The sequence below is a fragment of the Podarcis filfolensis genome (assembly GCF_964270895.1).
Source record: "Podarcis filfolensis genome assembly, chromosome: 1".
In the NCBI taxonomy this organism is placed as follows: Eukaryota; Metazoa; Chordata; class Lepidosauria; order Squamata; family Lacertidae; genus Podarcis; species Podarcis filfolensis.
This window is the reverse complement of record NC_139604.1, coordinates 23,186,324-23,203,815: the sequence shown is the minus strand read 5'-3', so window position 1 is coordinate 23,203,815 and position 17,492 is coordinate 23,186,324. Positions and strand designations below refer to the sequence as shown.

The following is a 17,492-nucleotide window of genomic DNA, read 5'->3' as shown; positions in this document are numbered from 1 at the left end:
ACTCTATTAAGTAGATTAGGCCGAGAAATTGCGAGTTGCCCAAAGCCCCACATTGAGCTTCATGGTTCATTAGAGTTTTGAACCCAGTTCTCCCCAACTTTTAAGCCCATTACGCTGTTTATTCCACCGGACTGGTTCTGAATGAAACAAGATGAGATGAGCAGAGTAACTGCAGGATTAGCTGACCAACTGCAAAGAAACTGCAGGAGGTACACATTGCAGGACAGAAATACTTTCCCAAGCTTCCTTCCACTGAAACAGGACTCACCCTTATCTGCCACACTCTATAGGTAAGAGTTCATGTCATTGTGAAACCTCATGTTTTACAAGAACACACCTCATTTTGAGTTACCATGATGCCTCTCACCTTTTTCCTCCTAGGGGAAATCCGAACAATTTTTACCAAAAAAAAAAAAGGAATATGCTTCCTTTTACTGTGCAAAGCAAACACAGTACTAAAACGTCTCCCACTCAGGAAGCTGCTGTGAATTAACTAGCCTAATGTTCACAACTGTTTGATCAAACATAGTTGCAGCATCTAATAATAAGGAGGTAGAGCAAGTAATTATTCAGAGATCCCAGTTGCCTTATCACTACATGCAAGCTGCTGCTATGTGCTCCCTGCCTTGTCTGGCTCCAGTTTTGCTACATTATTCATCAGTGTGCATCTGGGACTTGAAGTGCCTAAATTAGTCTCATGGAACTGCTTTTCCAGAATGAAGAAGAAACAAACAAACAAACAAACAAACAAACAGGAAAAGAATGAAGAAGCTGCTTACTTTGGAAGCGTGACATTCAATGTTCCGATTGGCAGTATTTCCATTGACTTGCCCCAGAATTTGTTTTTCCACCTGATATCTGAATAACATAGCAAAGATTCAGAAAGCTGCAAATTACAGAAGTTCTACAAATGCAACAAACCATTATTTGTCTTTGTCTAATACGAAAGTGAAAGGCCTAAAACAGCAGGCTTCACAATTATATTAACCTTTTCATTAAATTCCACAAAAATGAAACTATGCATGTAATTGTAAGTTTTCGTTTTTTTAAAAAAAACAAAAACAGAACTAAATTTGGTCTTTAGGCTTGTGAATTAAAATGTATACCTTGCCAAAACACAAAATTCTTTGATTCACAGTGACAGGCAGAAATGGGTGGGTGGTGGCTAACCTGAAATAAAAAATTACGGTGGTGAGGAATTGTGCAAAAGACTTTCATTTTTATCATCACTGTAACAGACACCTTACATAAAAGAGAGATGATGGAGCAGCAGAAAAAGCTACTGCTATTCTAGGCTGCATCAACAGAAGTATAGTGTCCTGATCAAGGGAAGTCATAGTACCGCTCTATTTTGCCTTGATCAGACCCCACCAGTAATATTGTGTGCATTTCTGGGCACCACAATTTAAGAAGGATATTGCCAAGCTGGAACTTGTGCAGAGGTGAGTGTCCATGATGATCAAGACTCTGGAAACCTACCCTTATGAGGAACAGTTGATAGAGTTGCATATGTTTACTCTGGAAAAGAGGAGACTGAGAGGAGATATGGTAGCCATCTTCAATTATCTGTCACAGGGAAGATGGAGCAAGCCTGTGCTCTTCTGCTCCGAAGGCTAGTGTCCGAAACAACAGATCCAAGTTACAAAAAAGGAGATTCCAGCGAAACATCAGGAAGAACTTTCTGACAGGAAGAGCTGTTCAATAGAAACAGATCCCACAAGAGATGGTGGACTCTCCTTCCTTGGAAGTTTTTAAGCAGAGATTGGATGGTGATGTGTCATGTAGGATCTAGTTGAGATTCCTGCATAGAATCAGAGAAATGTAGAACTGGAAGGGACCCTGAGGATCATCTAGTTCAGGCATCCCCAAACTCGGCCCTCCAGATGTTTTGGAACCACAACTCCCATCAGCCCTAGCTAACAGGACCAGTGGTCAGGGATGATGGGAACTGTAGTCCCAAAACATCTGGAGGGCTGTGTTTGAGGGTGCCTGATCTAGCTCAACCCCCTGCAATGCAGGGATATGCAGCTGTCCCATATGGGGATTGATCCTGCGGCCTTGGCGTTATTAGCACCACGCTCTAACCAACTGAGCTATCCAGAAACTTGGACCATTGCAGGGGGCTGGGCCATCAGGGTCCCTTCCAGCTCCACAGTTCTAGGATTCTATGATTTCTGCAAAACTGGATTCAGCTTTACAATGCTGAATTGCACCTAATACTTGAAAAACAAATATATATTTTCAGATCCATTTTAAAAGGTTTATAGTCATATCAGCCAACATTCTGAAAATAAGATGAAATGCATCAACCAAAATAAACAAATAAATCACAAATTAAAGTTACGGTGCTATTTGAGGGTCTCTTTTGGAACAGATTTTACCTGCTCCGAGAAAAAACGAAATCCTTTGTCTTCCCTAATTGATTCGTAAGTTTCACCAAGCACAGGGTTAAAAGGCTTGCTTCCAGCTCTGTAGTAAGTGGAGGCATATCCTGAAGTTGCAAAGGCAGCAATAAGGACCTAGTTAAAACAAAGGAAAAAACTTGAGAAACAATATCCAAACAGTACTGGAGAGACTATGCAAGCAAACGGGTGTTTCCTTTTCTGGGTGATGGAAGCACCTTTGGCTTAGTGCTACAATTTGGCAACTTAGTGCTACAATTGCAGACAGCAACTCTGTTCTTGCAATAGCAGTATAGCCACTGTCCCAACATAACAAAGGACAGGGAAAGTCACGCTCCAAGAGGTGGGAAGGTAGGAACACCAATAATATCCATGCGAATCTGTTCCCAAGGCAAACAGTATCCGAAGCAGACTTAAAGATGAAGAATATATCTGCTATTTTTGTCTTGGGATCAGAGACAATTGTGTGGGGAAAGAAAGGATGTGCAATCTAGAAAGCCCTTAATGGGAAAACATGGGGTTTTTTTGTGACACAAGGATCTAGCGGGGGGGGGGGCTAGCACTCCCCTTTTTGCATTTCCAGTTTGCATCCTCCCACCTTTTCCATATAAGCAATTTTACTCTAGATTGACATCCTGAGGATTTTTATTTGGGTTTTATTAGGCACCATCCTCAGGTGCTGACAAAAAAAAATAACACCAGTTAGTCGGTGATAGAAGAGGGCAGAAATGGATGTGTCTTATGCAATTAGAGAAAGCAAAGAGTACTTTCAGATCTCTGGAGAATTGTCATCTCTACAAGCCTATTGAGAATCATCTCATATTACAATTTGGTCTGTTTCGCAGACCCGGAAAGTGGAGCACCACTCCTGTGTATAGGAATATAATGGAAGCAGTCCGCCCAGAATCCACACCCCCCCCCCATTCATGCCATCTTGAAAGTTGTCTTGAGCAAAAGAATTCCTAGCGGGGCTTGCAGAGTGGAATTCCCCAGCGATTTGCTCATTGCCAGAATATAGGGCATTATCTGCCTTGCACAGAAAAGGGTAATATAGGGATGTGGCTACACCTTTGGAATTCACAGGTCTGACAAAATAGATACACAGACAAGTGAGTGATCACTCTCTGCAACAGAGGCTCTAGTGGTTTTTTTTGGTTTTGTTTTTTAAACTACTTATTTCCCTTTAGAATCGCTCAAGAAGCTTATACCAAGTGCCTTCTCTTGCATTACCTTAGCAGTGTGGCCGCTACGGTAGCATCACTCCTTTCCACACTACGAAGGTAACATCAAAAGTTTCAAACCATGTAGCACCTGAGACTCTTAATCTCAGGGTTGCGGGTTCAAACCACACACTGGGCAAAATGTGGATTCCTGCACTACAGGGGGTTGGACCAGATGACCTTTGCGGTCCCTTCCAACTCTACGGTCTTACGATTCTATGTGGGAGGAGCCCATACTGTAGCATCCTTAGATTATTTCATCATACTAGTATTGCCCCATTTGGAAAGCAAGGCAATGGGGGGGAGGGGGGAGGAAACACAATATGGGCTCTTCCCACATGATCTGGCTCTCCTGGCAAAAGGATGTCTGTGAGCAGCTTCCATACCGCAAAGGTAATGTGAGACTGGACCCTAAGACTCACTACAACATGTATGCAAGTCCATTCATCCGAATTATGTGAGCATTTATCTGCAGAGATATAGCCAGCCAAGGACCATCTGAACTGGTCGTAAGAAAGTACGCGAACGAAAGGAACAGGCTGGATAAAAAGTAAAAAAATCCTCTATGTCAGAATCTAGCTGCTTTCACGTTAGAGGTGAGGTTCAATAATGGAAAATGCACAAATGTACAGTGGACCCTCTAGTTATGTACCGCTCTGGATACATAATTTTCGGGTTACGAACACAGCAACCCAGAAGTGTATACTTCCGGGTTTCATCGTGCGCGCATGCGCAGAAGCGCTCTGCACACCGTGCGCATGCGCAGAAGCGGCGCCTCTGCCTACAGACTTTTTGGGTTGCGGACAGACCCCCGGAACGAATTTAATTCGTATCCGGAGGGTCCACTGTATTCAATATTAGAGCTCTAGGAGAGGGATAAACACATCAAGGGACATGGAATGGTGTGCTCCGTCTGGTTTACTACCATTCGTTCGTAGGGGTCATCAGATTCAGCAGCCTTGTCCAAGAGTTCACTGTATTCCAGTTCCTCACAAAGGTGTTGCAATGTATTCAGAGGCTCGTTTAGCTCTACCGGCATGGATACTTTCGAGAGATCCTTCCCGATATTGTTCCTCAAAATGTTCCACAGGTTGATATTACTAGTATCAGGGCAGGGGGTTGGTAGGCATGTCCTTCGTCCATTTCTGAAAGCACCACCGGTCAGCTCATCATTAAGTACTGGAAGGGAAACAGCAGAACAGCAGGGATGTGAAATCCTTTCATTGACTTAAAAATGAAAAATAAAATGGTTTGTATCCAATGCTAGCTGTACTCAGAGTAAACCCACTGAATTTCATAGGCATGACTAACTTAGGCCCATTCATTTCAAAGGGTCTGTTGCTACAGATTTATTTATACCCCACCTTTCCCCCCGACAGGACTCAAGGGGGCTTACAGATAAAAAGAAGGACCGCTAAAAACATAGAAAAAACCATTGTAAGAAAACAATTATAAACACTGAAAGAATTAAAACTATATACATATAATGAAATCTACTAAAACCATACAAATAATTAGAGTAAAAAACAGAAAGAAGAGTTCTATTCTACAGTTAACAGGGATAAAAATGTAAAAGTGGCCATCGCTGACTTGAGTTGCATCCAGAGAGTGTTCCGATTTATATGTGCACCACACCTAAAAAGAACACTTATTTTCTAAAAGTTAAAAAAAAATAAAACCCTGCATACATTGCCGAGAAACGTTGTCTGCAACACTGGTGTTGTCTTCTGATATGTTGTCACTCACGTCACTGATGTACGACTCATCATCAGAAGCCTAAAGAAGAAAACAAAGAGATTTAAATGAAAAGTAAATGGAAGCAGAGGAGGAGGAGGAGGAGGAAGAAGACAACAAGTGGAACACTGAATAGAAATGTTTTCATAAATTCAAGTCCCAGTGACGCATGTATCCTAGAGTTGTTATCAGGCTGAAGAGTGCCTGTTTTGTGAAACCCAGGTTTGGCCAATATCATCCCATTTTTAGCTCGTGCCTAAATATGTAAGCTCCCCATCTTCCTCTTTGAAGAACAAGCTGTACTGGAAGTGACTGTAGGTCAAAGAGTGTCTGTTCTATTGAATACGGATGACTCATGTAAGCCTATCACTGTCAATATGATATACAGTGGTACCTCGGGTTAAGTACTTAATTCGTTCTGGAGGTCTGTTCTTAACCTGAAACTGTTCTTAACCTGAAGCACCACGTTAGCTAATGGGGCCTTCTGCTGCTGCGCCGCCAGAGCACCATTTCTGTTCTCATCCTGAAGCTAAGTTCTTAACCCGAGGTAATATTTCTGGGTTAGTGGAGCTTGTAACCTGAAGCGTATGTAACCTGAAGCGTCTGTAACCCGAGGTACCACTGTATAGGGGGAATGCCTCTAAATCATTCTCTGCAAACACACTTTAAACCATGGTTTTAAAGAGGGGAGGGTAACTTTTTCTGGCACCAGAATCACAGGTGGGTAGATGGTTGGGGGCTGCATCCCAGAAAGCATGACCAGAGCCAGTCACACTGCCACACCGTAAACCAACTCATGCTCACAGACACTCTTGGAAAGACAGGTACCGTATTTTTCGCTCTATAAGATGCACTTTCCCCCTCCTAAAAAGTAAGGGGAAATGTGTGTGCGTCTTATGGAGTGAATGCAGGCAGCCTCTTCAACAACATTTGATTCAGAATATTTTTTTTCTTGTTTTCTTCCTCTAAAAACTAGATGCGTCTTACGGGTCGGGTGCGTCCTATAGAGCGAAAAATACGATACATGGGGTATGTCTTATTTCTCCATTTAAATTACCTCCAACCGGCCTCCCAAAGAGCTGTATGCACAGGGAACCACACACTCAATCATTCATGGGAAGTCAGATGCTTCAGGATACAGTATAACCCCTTTTGAAGAGGAGGTGAGGTTGAAATCTCTCTCTCTCTCTCTCTCTCTCTCACACACACACACACACACACACACACAATATGTGCCCACCCTCCCCAATCTACACAAGAACACTTTCCTCACTGCAATTAGCAACATGGAAACAGAAGAAGAAGAGTTTGGATTTGATATCCCGCTTTATCACTACCCGAAGGAGTCTCAAAGCGGCTAACATTCTCCTTTCCCTTCCTCCCCCACAACAAACACTCTGTGAGGTGAGTGGGGCTGAGAGACTTCAGAGAAGTGTGACTGGCCCAAGGTCACCCAGCAGCTGCATGTGGAGGAGCCGGGAAGCGAACCCAGTTCACCAGATTACGAATCTACTGCTCTTAACCACTACACCACACTGGCTCTCAGTTCTCTTCCCTGCTGTGCTGCTGATGGCTGATTAACTGGGCAGTAGGAAGAGTGAGCAAGTTTCCCCCACAGCTTGGTGGGCTGCAGAGAGAGTGGTTGAGGGCCTTATGTGGCCCACCCCTGTTTTAAGGAAAGAAAAACAAATTTTCTTGCCATGGCAAACGAAAAACCAGTAAGCGAGGGAACAGGGTGCAAGTGTGGGTGGGGGCGTCAAAACTGAGCTACTAATTTAAAGGTAAAGGTAAAGGTACCCCTGCCCGTACGGGCCAGTCTTGACAGACTCTAGGGTTGTGCGCTCATCTCACTCTAGAGGCCGGGAGCCAGCACTGTCCAGCGTGACGAAGCTGCTCTGGCGAACCGGCACCAGAGCAGCACACGGAAACGCCGTTTACCTTCCCGCTATAAAGCAGTACCTATTTATCTACTTGCACTTAAGGGTGCTTTTGAACTGCTAGGTGGGCAGGAGCTGGGACTGAATGACGGGAGCTTACCCCGCCGCGGGGATTCAAACCGCCGACCATGCGATAGGCAAGTCCTAGGCGCTGAGGTTTTACCCACAGCGCTACCCGCGTCCCTACTGAGCTACTAATTTACTTCCTTCCAAAGAACGGAAGATGGGGGAAATGCAATGGTAGCAATTTACGTGTCACTCATTCCACAACACTGCTGTCTGCTTTTGACAGGAGGAAGGTGGAGCAAATGGGTCACGAATTGCTGCCTCTGGCCATGATCTCAAGGCAATTAAGTGTCAAGCAGTTCCTTTACTCCAGATTAACCCTACAAAAATCAGTGGGACTACTCTTGGAACTGTCAGATTGTTCTAAGAGCTTCACCTAATTCTTAGGACTTTGTTTGATAGGTTAGGATTATTATCCTCATATTTCATTCTGAGATAGTGACTTGCCTACGGTCAACAACTTAACCTCATAGCAGAGGTGTGATTTGAACCAGGAGACTGCTGTGTCCACATCCAAGCCTTCCGAATTAGGATCAAAAGTTCGGTAGAGGTAAAGGTAAAGGGACCCCTGACCATTAGGTCCAGTCGTGGCCGACTCTGGGGTTGCAGTGCTCACCTCGCTTTACTGGCCGAGGGAGCCGGCGTACAGCTTCCAGGTCATGTGGCCAGCATGACTAAGCCGCTTCTGGCGAACCAGAGCAGCGCACGGAAACGCCGTTTACCTTCCCGCCGGAGCGGTACCTATTTATCTACTTGCACTTTGAGGTGCTTTCGAACTGCTAGGTTGGCAGGAGCAGGGACCGAGCAACGGGAGCTCACCCCGTTATGGGGATTCGAACCGCCGACCTTCTGATCGGCAAGTCCTAGGCTCTGTGGTTTAACTCACAGCGCCACCCGCGTCCCCAAAAGTTCGGTACTTGATCCCAAATGCATTATAATTATATAGAGCACAGCAGAAGAAATAATCAGGCTTTCACTGCCTAACCTCGTTTTCTGATGAGCTTGCAGACAGAAGCACCTCCTGCGCATCGAAGAACTCAGAGACAGATTCCGACATGGAGAGCCTGCTTTCATTAGAAACTTGCTGGGAGAGTGGGAGACTGACATGGATCTGTTCACCTGCCTGCAAAAAGGGAAAAACACACACATATGAACTCCAGACGCCCACACATGACAGAGAAAAAGCAAGAGCATGCCTAATCAATATATTTTATTGGACAGATGCCCTGATTCTTCCCTGCATGGCCTCTCCTTTCTCCTTGTTTGGAAAATAAGCTCTAGCAAACGGAGAGTTCAGGTTGAAAAGAAGCCATTTTGCAAGGGGAGCGCAAACAACCTCTTTTCCAGCTAGCACTCTCATAACTCTTCTTTTTTTGTGGACAGAGAGATATGCCTTCCCTCAGGATTGTTCCTCTGCTACAGGAAAACCCAGCATCTTCCAGCACTGAAATGATACCTTGTGTTTGATGGGGAAGGGAGGCCCAACTCTCACCTGACACACTTCAGCTTCAGGCATGTTGTATGATTGCTTTAGTACAATGCTCTCATGTCCTGAAGCCTGATCTTGTTTGTTTGCATGTATGCACACACACACAGGGGTGGCCTGCAGCAAAAAGTTGCAGCTCATCATCCCCTATTAAAAGGAACGTTCTTGTTCGTGTTTCGAACCATTCCTTCCTTCCCAACCTAGCATTCTACGGTGTCCTAGTTTTTTGTTTAGTTTTTTGCAACTGTCTCTACCTTTTGTGGATACTGAACATGCTCAGTGCTCGTCAGGCTGTTTTATGTTTGCTTGCAGGGGTTTTCTTTTGTCTTAGAGGGTTTTTAAAAGGGTGGGTTTTTTGTGCTTCTGCAAATGAGCCTGCTGATATGTTCTTCTTGTTTCTCAGTGGTCCCATTTTTACTACAATCCTTTTGACACTCACCACCTGTCTTTGTCGTTAGGTAAAGGTAAAGAGACCCTTGACAGTTAAGTCCAGTCGCGAACGACTCTGAGGTTGCGGCGCTCATCTCGCTTTACAGGCCTAGGGAGCCAGCATTTGTCCGCTCCGCAGACAATTTTTCCGGATCATGTGGCCAGCATGACTAAGCTGCTTCTGGTGCAACGGAACACTGACACCAGAGCAGCGCATGGAAATGCCATTTACCTTCCCGCTGGAGCGGTACCTATTAATCTACTTGCACTTTTTGGGGTGCTTTCAAACTGCTAGGGTGGCAGGAGCTGGGACCGAGCAATGGGAGCTCACCCCATCATGGGGATTCGAACCGCCGATCTTTTGATCGGCAAACCCAAGGCTCAGTGGTTTAGACCACAGTGCCACCCGTGTCCCATGTCTTTGTCATTAGGAAGGAGCTTATCTATTTATCTGAAGTGTTCTTTACCTTACCCTTCAGTCAAACAGGTTCCCTTACCCACACTTTTCTACTGTACCCCAAATGCATACCAATCCAGTGCAGTGCCATTTCTTCAGAAGGAATGGCCCACTCACTACCTGAGGGATAGCTCAGTTGGTAGAGCATGAGGGCTCTTAATCTCAGGGTGGCGAGTTCAAGCCCCACATTGGGCGAAAGATTCTTGCACTGCAAGCTAGATGATCCTTGCGGACCCTTCCAACTCTACAATTCTATAATTCTATTTCAAATTTCAAATATGTAAATGTTTTCCTTAGTTCAGGTCTGGAGCTCACGTCTCCCTTAGCCCCCTCCTGTAGCAAAGCTCATCCTCTCGCATTACGCACAGTTAATAAGCTACGACTACAAGACTGGGACAAGGAAGAACATCACACCATGGAGATCGTCACTCCAACTAACACAGAGACAAGACAGTGGCTATAGAAGCCCTGGAGCTCCAAGAATGGTTCAGGGCACTCTGCCTTTGTAGCACTCAGCAACTTTTATACAGTAGCCTCACACACTTATATCTGACTATATAAATACAAGATTCTTCACCCAGTTTTCTATTCTATAAAGTTGACTTCAAATGAAGGAGGCTCTGAAAGGAATTTCCATTTTTGTCCAAGCAGAAGGGATTCATCAGAAATGCACATGGTAATGGTAAATGGTGAAAAATAAAGGAAAGGGGTGTGGGTGTGTGAGGAGACACTGCAACTTTAATATCAGCAAATACAGAGCATTCAGTGAGACCAGAAAGAATTATCTTATGGTGTGCCTCATATGTTTAAATGACATCTGCTTTGTCTCACTTGGAAACTGAACTCACCAGCATTTTGGAGCTTAGTTGAGGCTAAGGGAGGATTGGAAAGAGGGAGACCAGACCCTATACAAGCTTTCCTACTGGTTATAGGGCTTGTAATTCTGGGCAATCATTATAACTTCAGTTAATCTATTTCAGCAAGGCAGTATTAAGAATAACTAGCATTCTTAACAATGGCAGTACATGTGGACTAATGTATTTCCCTTCCATCTTTCCATATTTGAAGTGTGAGGATTGGTAACTTATTGAAGAACAGGGATGGAGAGTAGGAATAAATGAGTAATTCTCACAATGGAGGGATGCAAGAAGTGGAATGCCACCCAAATTGGAGCTGGTGTTTTTCAACTTGCCCATCAATGATCCTGAGTTAGGAGTGAGCAACGAACTTTCCAAGTTTGCAATTATCCCAAATTATTGAAGATGATGAAAGGAAAAATATATTGCAAAAGAACTCCAAAAAGGATGCCTACAAAATGTTGAACGAGCAACATAATGGCAAATGTGGTTCAATGTCAATAAATGTAAAGAGATGAACATTGTGGCAAAAAAATCTGAAGTTCATACATATAGTGATGGTGTCTGAGCTGAATGTGACTGGCTGGGAAAGGGATCTTGGGGTGGAAGCAGACTGATCCATGAAAATGCTGACCCAGTGTGCAGCAGCTATGAAAAAGCTAAAAATTCATGCCAGAGATCATTAAGAAAGTGTCTGAAAATTAAAAAAATGTGAATACTGTAATGCATTTGTACAAATCTTTGACAAAGTCATACCTGAAATACTGAGTACAGTTCTGGTTGTGACACCTCAAACAAAATCTATTATTTTTCTGTAGAATTGGTAAAGACCAACCCAAATGATAAGAGCTGGAGCAGTTCCCCTGTGAGGAAAGCTTACAATTTTTTTAGGCTTTCTATAGTTTTTTTGGGGGGGGAGGGAAGCTGAGTGAAAAGTTTATTTAAAAAAATATACACAATATGGAGAAGGTGGATAGTCAGAAGACTTTCTCCCTCTCTCAAAGCACTAGAACCCAAGGCTATTAAATGAATCTGACTGGTGAGACTTTCCCAAGCAACAAAAGGAAGTCCTTCTTCATATCACACATAGTTAGCTTATGAAATTGGCTGCTTCAAGATTTGTGGTGATTGCCACTAGGCCAGATAGCACTACAAGGGGGTGAAGAAAACTCATAGAGGAGAAGGCTACCAGTCGGGAAGGCTATAAGCCAACCCTAGGATCAGATGCAATCTGCCTCTAAATACCTGTTGCTGGGCTGTGGGTGAGGATTATTGCCCTCAAGTCCAGGAAACAGAGCTAGTGGTGCATTGTGGGAAAAAGGCCGTTTGACTAAACTAGTCTGGTCCAGCAAGGCTCTTCTTATGGATTCTTGGCTGCTTGCTTACTTAAATACAAATGCACCAGAAACAGGGCTAATTCGTATTTTTTGAATGCTAACACCAAACCTTCCACTTCTCAGATTTCCAAAAGGAATCTCACATGAACTACAGCTCATTACTTTCATGAATAATACTGGAAAATTTCCTGAAATGAGCCTGACCCGATGCTTGCCAGCCTTGCCAAAGAGAATGATTTAGTCATTAGTGATAATTAGCGGGATTTGACTACTGTAAGTCCATTAGAGCAATGACAAAGTCTTACCTCATCAGGACTAGGGATAATATTTACACTGACAACCTGATCACAAATAACAGACTCTGAATGTATTCTGTTCAAGCGACTCCTTAGTTCAGCATTCTGGTTGATAGCCTTAAAATAACAAAAATTAAATATTTAATTTCAAATGTACAAGACAGCACAAAGCAGAGTCAAACCACTGCTGTACCCTATATTCGGGCCAGAAACAAAGTGTTATATTATATGGACGGTACTTCTAAGCAACTAACTTTTTTCCTCCAATCGTTAGTATTATGTCCAGCAGTTCTGGTTAGGTATCTTAAGTCAAATTAAACTCATTTAACTATTCTGGCTTTCTTCCATAGAAAAAGGGTTCGTAACTTGGTGAGTACGCTGAGGATTCCTTGATAGAGGTCTGCATCCCTCCTCACTTTAAACAAGTTTATGGCCAAAGGCAAGAGGTGGAATAAATGTGATCAATTAAATTTATACATATGAGGAGCTATGAAGAAGATACAAATAGTAGTGGAGAAGAGGGTTGGTTAGCCCTTTCCTTCTGAGACATTTTTCTAGTCAAAATTACCACCCAACGCCCAGCCTCTTTTCCACCGGTGAAGGAAAAGATATTAGGTTCCTACATCATTTTACCTGGTGGAAAAGGAACATGGAGAAAGGATTATAAACCCCTCCTTTCTCTTCCAATCAAATGTACAGCACATCCATAGTGATACTTCAGTGTTGTTGTTTTTTTAGGTGGGAACTGCTCCTACATCTCCTTGAGTTTGGCCCCAAGATTACAATCCCCCACACCTTTGCTTTGGAGTAAGCTACTTGGTGGGACTTATTGTCTAAATATGCATGAGACTGGGCTGCGAGAAAAGTAGACACACCTTTAGCCTTTCCTCGCTTTGCTAGATTCTATAAGACAATGAAAGAAGAAACCCTAGTTGTGTTTGCTTCAGGAGAACCTGATTATTTGGAAGACAAGCACCATTCACAGCAGATGGTTGTATGTTTTGCCATTGAAGCTGTTGTATTTGCTTCTGAATTCAATAAGTACAATTACATTTATTTAAGGTCACCCAACAAGACCAGTCTATCCTCTTGAATGCTCTGTGCAGCTCGCACAGCATAAACAATACTGATAAGTTAATGGGTCATAATTATAATCCTTTAGTATCTGAACATTAGATCACTGATATTTTCCATAGTATATCATCCCATATTACTGACATAAATGAAGACGTAATAGAGGAGCAGAAATAGCTTACGCTTCCCAACTCATGTCATAACCTACAGCAGGCAATGGAGGACTCAGATGGATATGAGGTTCAGGCTATTTCGTCAGAAGAAGAACCTCTGGAGCATTGGTCTTCAACTGGTGGTTTGCCACAAGAGCACTACCAGCACACAAATGTACACTAAAAGGTTAAGCAACGGGTCCCCTTTGCATGTTTGGATTAAAAGTGGATTCTGGGACAGAAAAGATTGAAAATACCTGCTCTATAGAACCTAGCAATAAAACAGAGTTCTTTACCATGGTGTTAATCAAAGGATGACTCCTCTGCATACCATTTTTTTTCCTCCAGTCATGCAAAAGTCGAATTCTGCAAAATAAGGCAAGAGCCTTATTCAGCCAGATTCTCCAGGAAGGTGGAAGCTGGGACACTAGATCTGATCAGCTGGCACTAGTTCCTTGAAGGGGTAACAGCTTTATGGCTGTAGCGGTCTTAGCAGCAACCCCTAGGAACTGTCCAAGGTCCTGTTTCTATCTGCTTTCTGCTTTGACTAACCACTGCCTGCAATCCCCTGCAGTCTAATGAAACTAGGCAAATAGTCACCAACCCTTATGCAAACAGGCAGGAAGAAGCAAACACAGTAATTAATCAACTAAACTGCATTCGTTTGCCACGAGTCAAAAAGAAAGTACTGCAACACGGAAAGTCAAAGCTCTGCAGGTTTGCGGCAAATGAGGTAAAGTATGCAAAATGTCCATATTATTTAATATTTAATTTGATTATTTTAAAAAGCCAGTCAAGTTTGATTCATTAGGTATGAATTTCATACCTCTTTAATTTAGACAGCACTACCCGTACTAATTTAAGTACTGCAACAGCAAAATGTGGAGCAACAGCAGTGAGAAAGCAGGAAAAGGACTGATGAGATTTTGGAAAGCAGTACTGGAGGTGCAAAGAAGCTGAGACTGCGAAAGACACGCGCGCACACACACACAGACTTGTAAGGAATGAACATTTGATGTGCTAACTGGAAGCTTCTTTTTCTAATCTCAGAGATTTTAAGTTCTTCTACAGAAAATAAGCCCCTCATATGAAGAGAAGGCTAGAATTCTTGGGAATCTAGTGGATTCTACACTGGAAACAAAAATGCATTCTTTGCACAGTGAGTTCTTGGCTAAAGCACAATAAAAGGGGGAAAATGGTTTGGCCATTTCAAGATTTTAATTCAATTGTCATTACGAAAACCTTGCAAACACATGACACTACTACTATTAATTTGCACAGGACAATGTTCCTGGTTCGTTAGAAATGAGTATATTGGCAGCTGTCCTCTCCAAAGAAAGTGACACTTGTGCAGATAAAACAGAGACAGAAGACAAGAGAATAGAATCCAAATGGACTCAAGAATTAGCATATGACGCATACGATGAGCTGCTGTCTTCCCCCACTTGTTCTCTGCCTATCTTTTCCCAAGGTAGAGAAAAATATCTATTCTGGATACCGAAGGAGACCATAGAAAAAGAGGACAACAGAAGGAGACCATAGACTAAGCGTGGTATCAGGTGACATAACAAGAAAAAGTGGTGACATTGTCTGAGGCAGAACACTGCTGAGAGCAAGATGACAGAACAGAGGTTAAACAACAGAATACCATTATCCTGGTTAAGTGAAGCAGTTCAACTGATGCTGCAGTACTCAGTTATACTCTAGTGCATAAATCCTTAGCTCAATGAAGCTTTATAGTGAAAGCAAACTGGGTAGAAGCGCAGTTCTTCAAAGACTGAACTGAGTTCTGTCTGGTTAGCTGAACTGAAAATTGTGAAATTATCTTGTGTGTTTGTGTACATACATATGGACAAAACTGGATAAAGCTACCAGGGTAGATCAATGAGATTAGCCTCGCTTTCCTTCATTGAACATAACGCATAACTGGGGTGGGTGGATGTAGATTTTATTGTAAGATGAGGCAAGCTCAAAGATGGCAAGCACGCAGGATACTGCTGCTCCAACATTAATGTATCCAGTTTTGCTGAAATGAGAATTAGAATACTACTTGGGGTCCCAAGGCCATAAGGTTAGTCCTGCTGCAGGCTCAATTTTACAGCTATAGACATGCAAGTGATGCAATAGAAGGAACATACAAATACTTGAAGATGAACTGAACCTGAAGTGGGAAAAACAAGTTATCTTTTATTTGATTAAAGTTTTCCTAACAGAACCAGCATCCACAGGCTAGTTTCTTTGTGATTATGCAACAGTGGACTCCTCAACCTATATTATACCCTGTATTGAACAAAATAATTCAAAATGTAATGTGATATTAACAGTGTACAATTTTGCATACCACCCCACGCTTTATTTCTATATTTATCTGGGTTGTGGTTTTGGGGTTTTTTTGTATTTTAAAAATATAAATGAATAAAAAAAAAACCCTAGTATCTGGACAAGAAGTTGCCTTTATCTGTATTTTTCTTCTTCTTCATAATCCCTAACCCCATTATGTTTGAAAGTATAGGGTAGATCAGGACAGGAATTCATCAGTATTGTAACATTTGATTTTGTCACTTGTTTTTAGAGAGTTATCTGGCATTTATGGAAAGCAATGCCACAAATAGCATTTACCACCTGTGGCAAACAACAGTTACAAATCACGGTATTTCCAAAACCAACCATCTGAAAACGTAGCAAATAGCCATGTAAGATCATACCTGCGAGAGGGATTGCCTGAGACAGGTTATCTGTGTATTGTGTCCAGCGAAATCATGTTCTGAAACCATCTGCTTAAGTTTCTCCTTCTCTATCGCTATGCTGTTGAAGGCAGACTTCAGAAGAGAATGTACTGGGGAGAAAACAGAAATGTCTCTGGTATACACCACAGGCCTCTGCATGCAACTTACAAAAAATATGTATCAGCGAACATTTTGAACAGTGCAATTCCCAATGCTACAGAAACAAGATGCAGATTTTGCAGGGCCGAGCCTATCACTTCCGAACTTCCATATGCCCTACTTTGAATAACCACGTATAAAAAACGGCCATTAGCCATGGCTGGAGTTTTGTCCTCATGTACACAGTGGAGCCTACGGTGCCATTATTCCTCACAGAGTGCAAAATCAGTTTAGTCTATTTTTCTCTCATCAACTACGGCTACTTCTCAAATATTCAGGGTATTTTCACACACCCTGCAAAATAGGGGGAAGGGGGGGATGAGTCACTCAGGTCAAGCATATTTATATTCTGTTCTTTAAAGCATATCTCCATGCTACATGATTCCCCAAACTTCTGAAGGGCATGCCATTTTTCCTGTCATTTATCACTGTGAAAATTCAAAGGGTTCAGTGCAAAAAAAAATGGGGGGTGTCTTAATTTTTAGACTCAGACTGTAAGAGCCAACAACTTGTACATCTTTGGCTAGAATTTTAAAACATGGCATAGCAAGTGGGTGCTGATCAGGTGAAAAAAATTGCAAGCCATCACCTTGCAAACTTGCAAAATTCATACCGGTACTGCAAGAAATCGCTTCCTTGCAACTGCATCTGTGTGCAAAGGACGTCTGAGAAGCACAGCTGAAATAGTTGAAAAGTAAAACACAAGGGGTCTTCCGAAACTTAACAGGATAAGAGAGAAACCTTTGGCTGCTGCACATTCAACATGCTAGCTTCAGTTTCTCCCATATGAAATAATCAACACACACAATGCCTTGGCCCAAAGCTAGCCTACTCTGTATCAAAGGTTATTTCCACTGAGATGCTGCTGTTACGCATACAATTACCTTTCTGTGCCATGAGGCAAAACTCTTCTTGGAGTTTCAGGTAGTCCGTGGAGCTTTCCAGGGGGTCAGATGCATGGCTTGGAGGAGACTGAAATTCGATGTCTGCACAAAGATTAGGATTGGATGAATGCAGGCGAACAGGAGACATTGTAGCGCTGAAAGGAACCTAAATTGGAAAGCAACAGATACAAGGGACTGTATCTTTCTTCCACAGAACATCTGGCACAGCACTGTAAGACTTTTCTCACTTTACCATAGCGCTTAATATTTATGAGT

The 17,492-nt window shown here is 42.7% G+C and overlaps 1 protein-coding gene across 14 annotated transcripts in view; it reads right to left on the bottom strand.

Annotated features, from left to right (window-relative positions):
* OSBPL6 (oxysterol binding protein like 6) overlaps positions 1-17,492 on the bottom strand; it is a 101,185-nt gene that overhangs the window by 13,579 nt on the left and 70,114 nt on the right. For 10 of the 14 annotated variants that reach the window (XM_083627916.1, XM_083627917.1, XM_083627913.1 and 7 more), the window contains 9 exons: positions 17,217-17,382; positions 16,153-16,283; positions 12,231-12,338; positions 8,345-8,482; positions 5,311-5,398; positions 4,548-4,801; positions 2,382-2,519; positions 1,107-1,170; positions 780-858 (listed from right to left, as the gene is read on the bottom strand). In XM_083627916.1, the coding sequence (XP_083484042.1) occupies positions 780-858; positions 1,107-1,170; positions 2,382-2,519; positions 4,548-4,801; positions 5,311-5,398; positions 8,345-8,482; positions 12,231-12,338; positions 16,153-16,283; positions 17,217-17,382 (1,166 nt within the window). The remainder of the gene's footprint in view (positions 1-779; positions 859-1,106; positions 1,171-2,381; positions 2,520-4,547; positions 4,802-5,310; positions 5,399-8,344; positions 8,483-12,230; positions 12,339-16,152; positions 16,284-17,216; positions 17,383-17,492) is intronic. The other 4 variants (XM_083627909.1, XM_083627907.1, XM_083627905.1 and 1 more) reach the window with 1 other exon arrangement.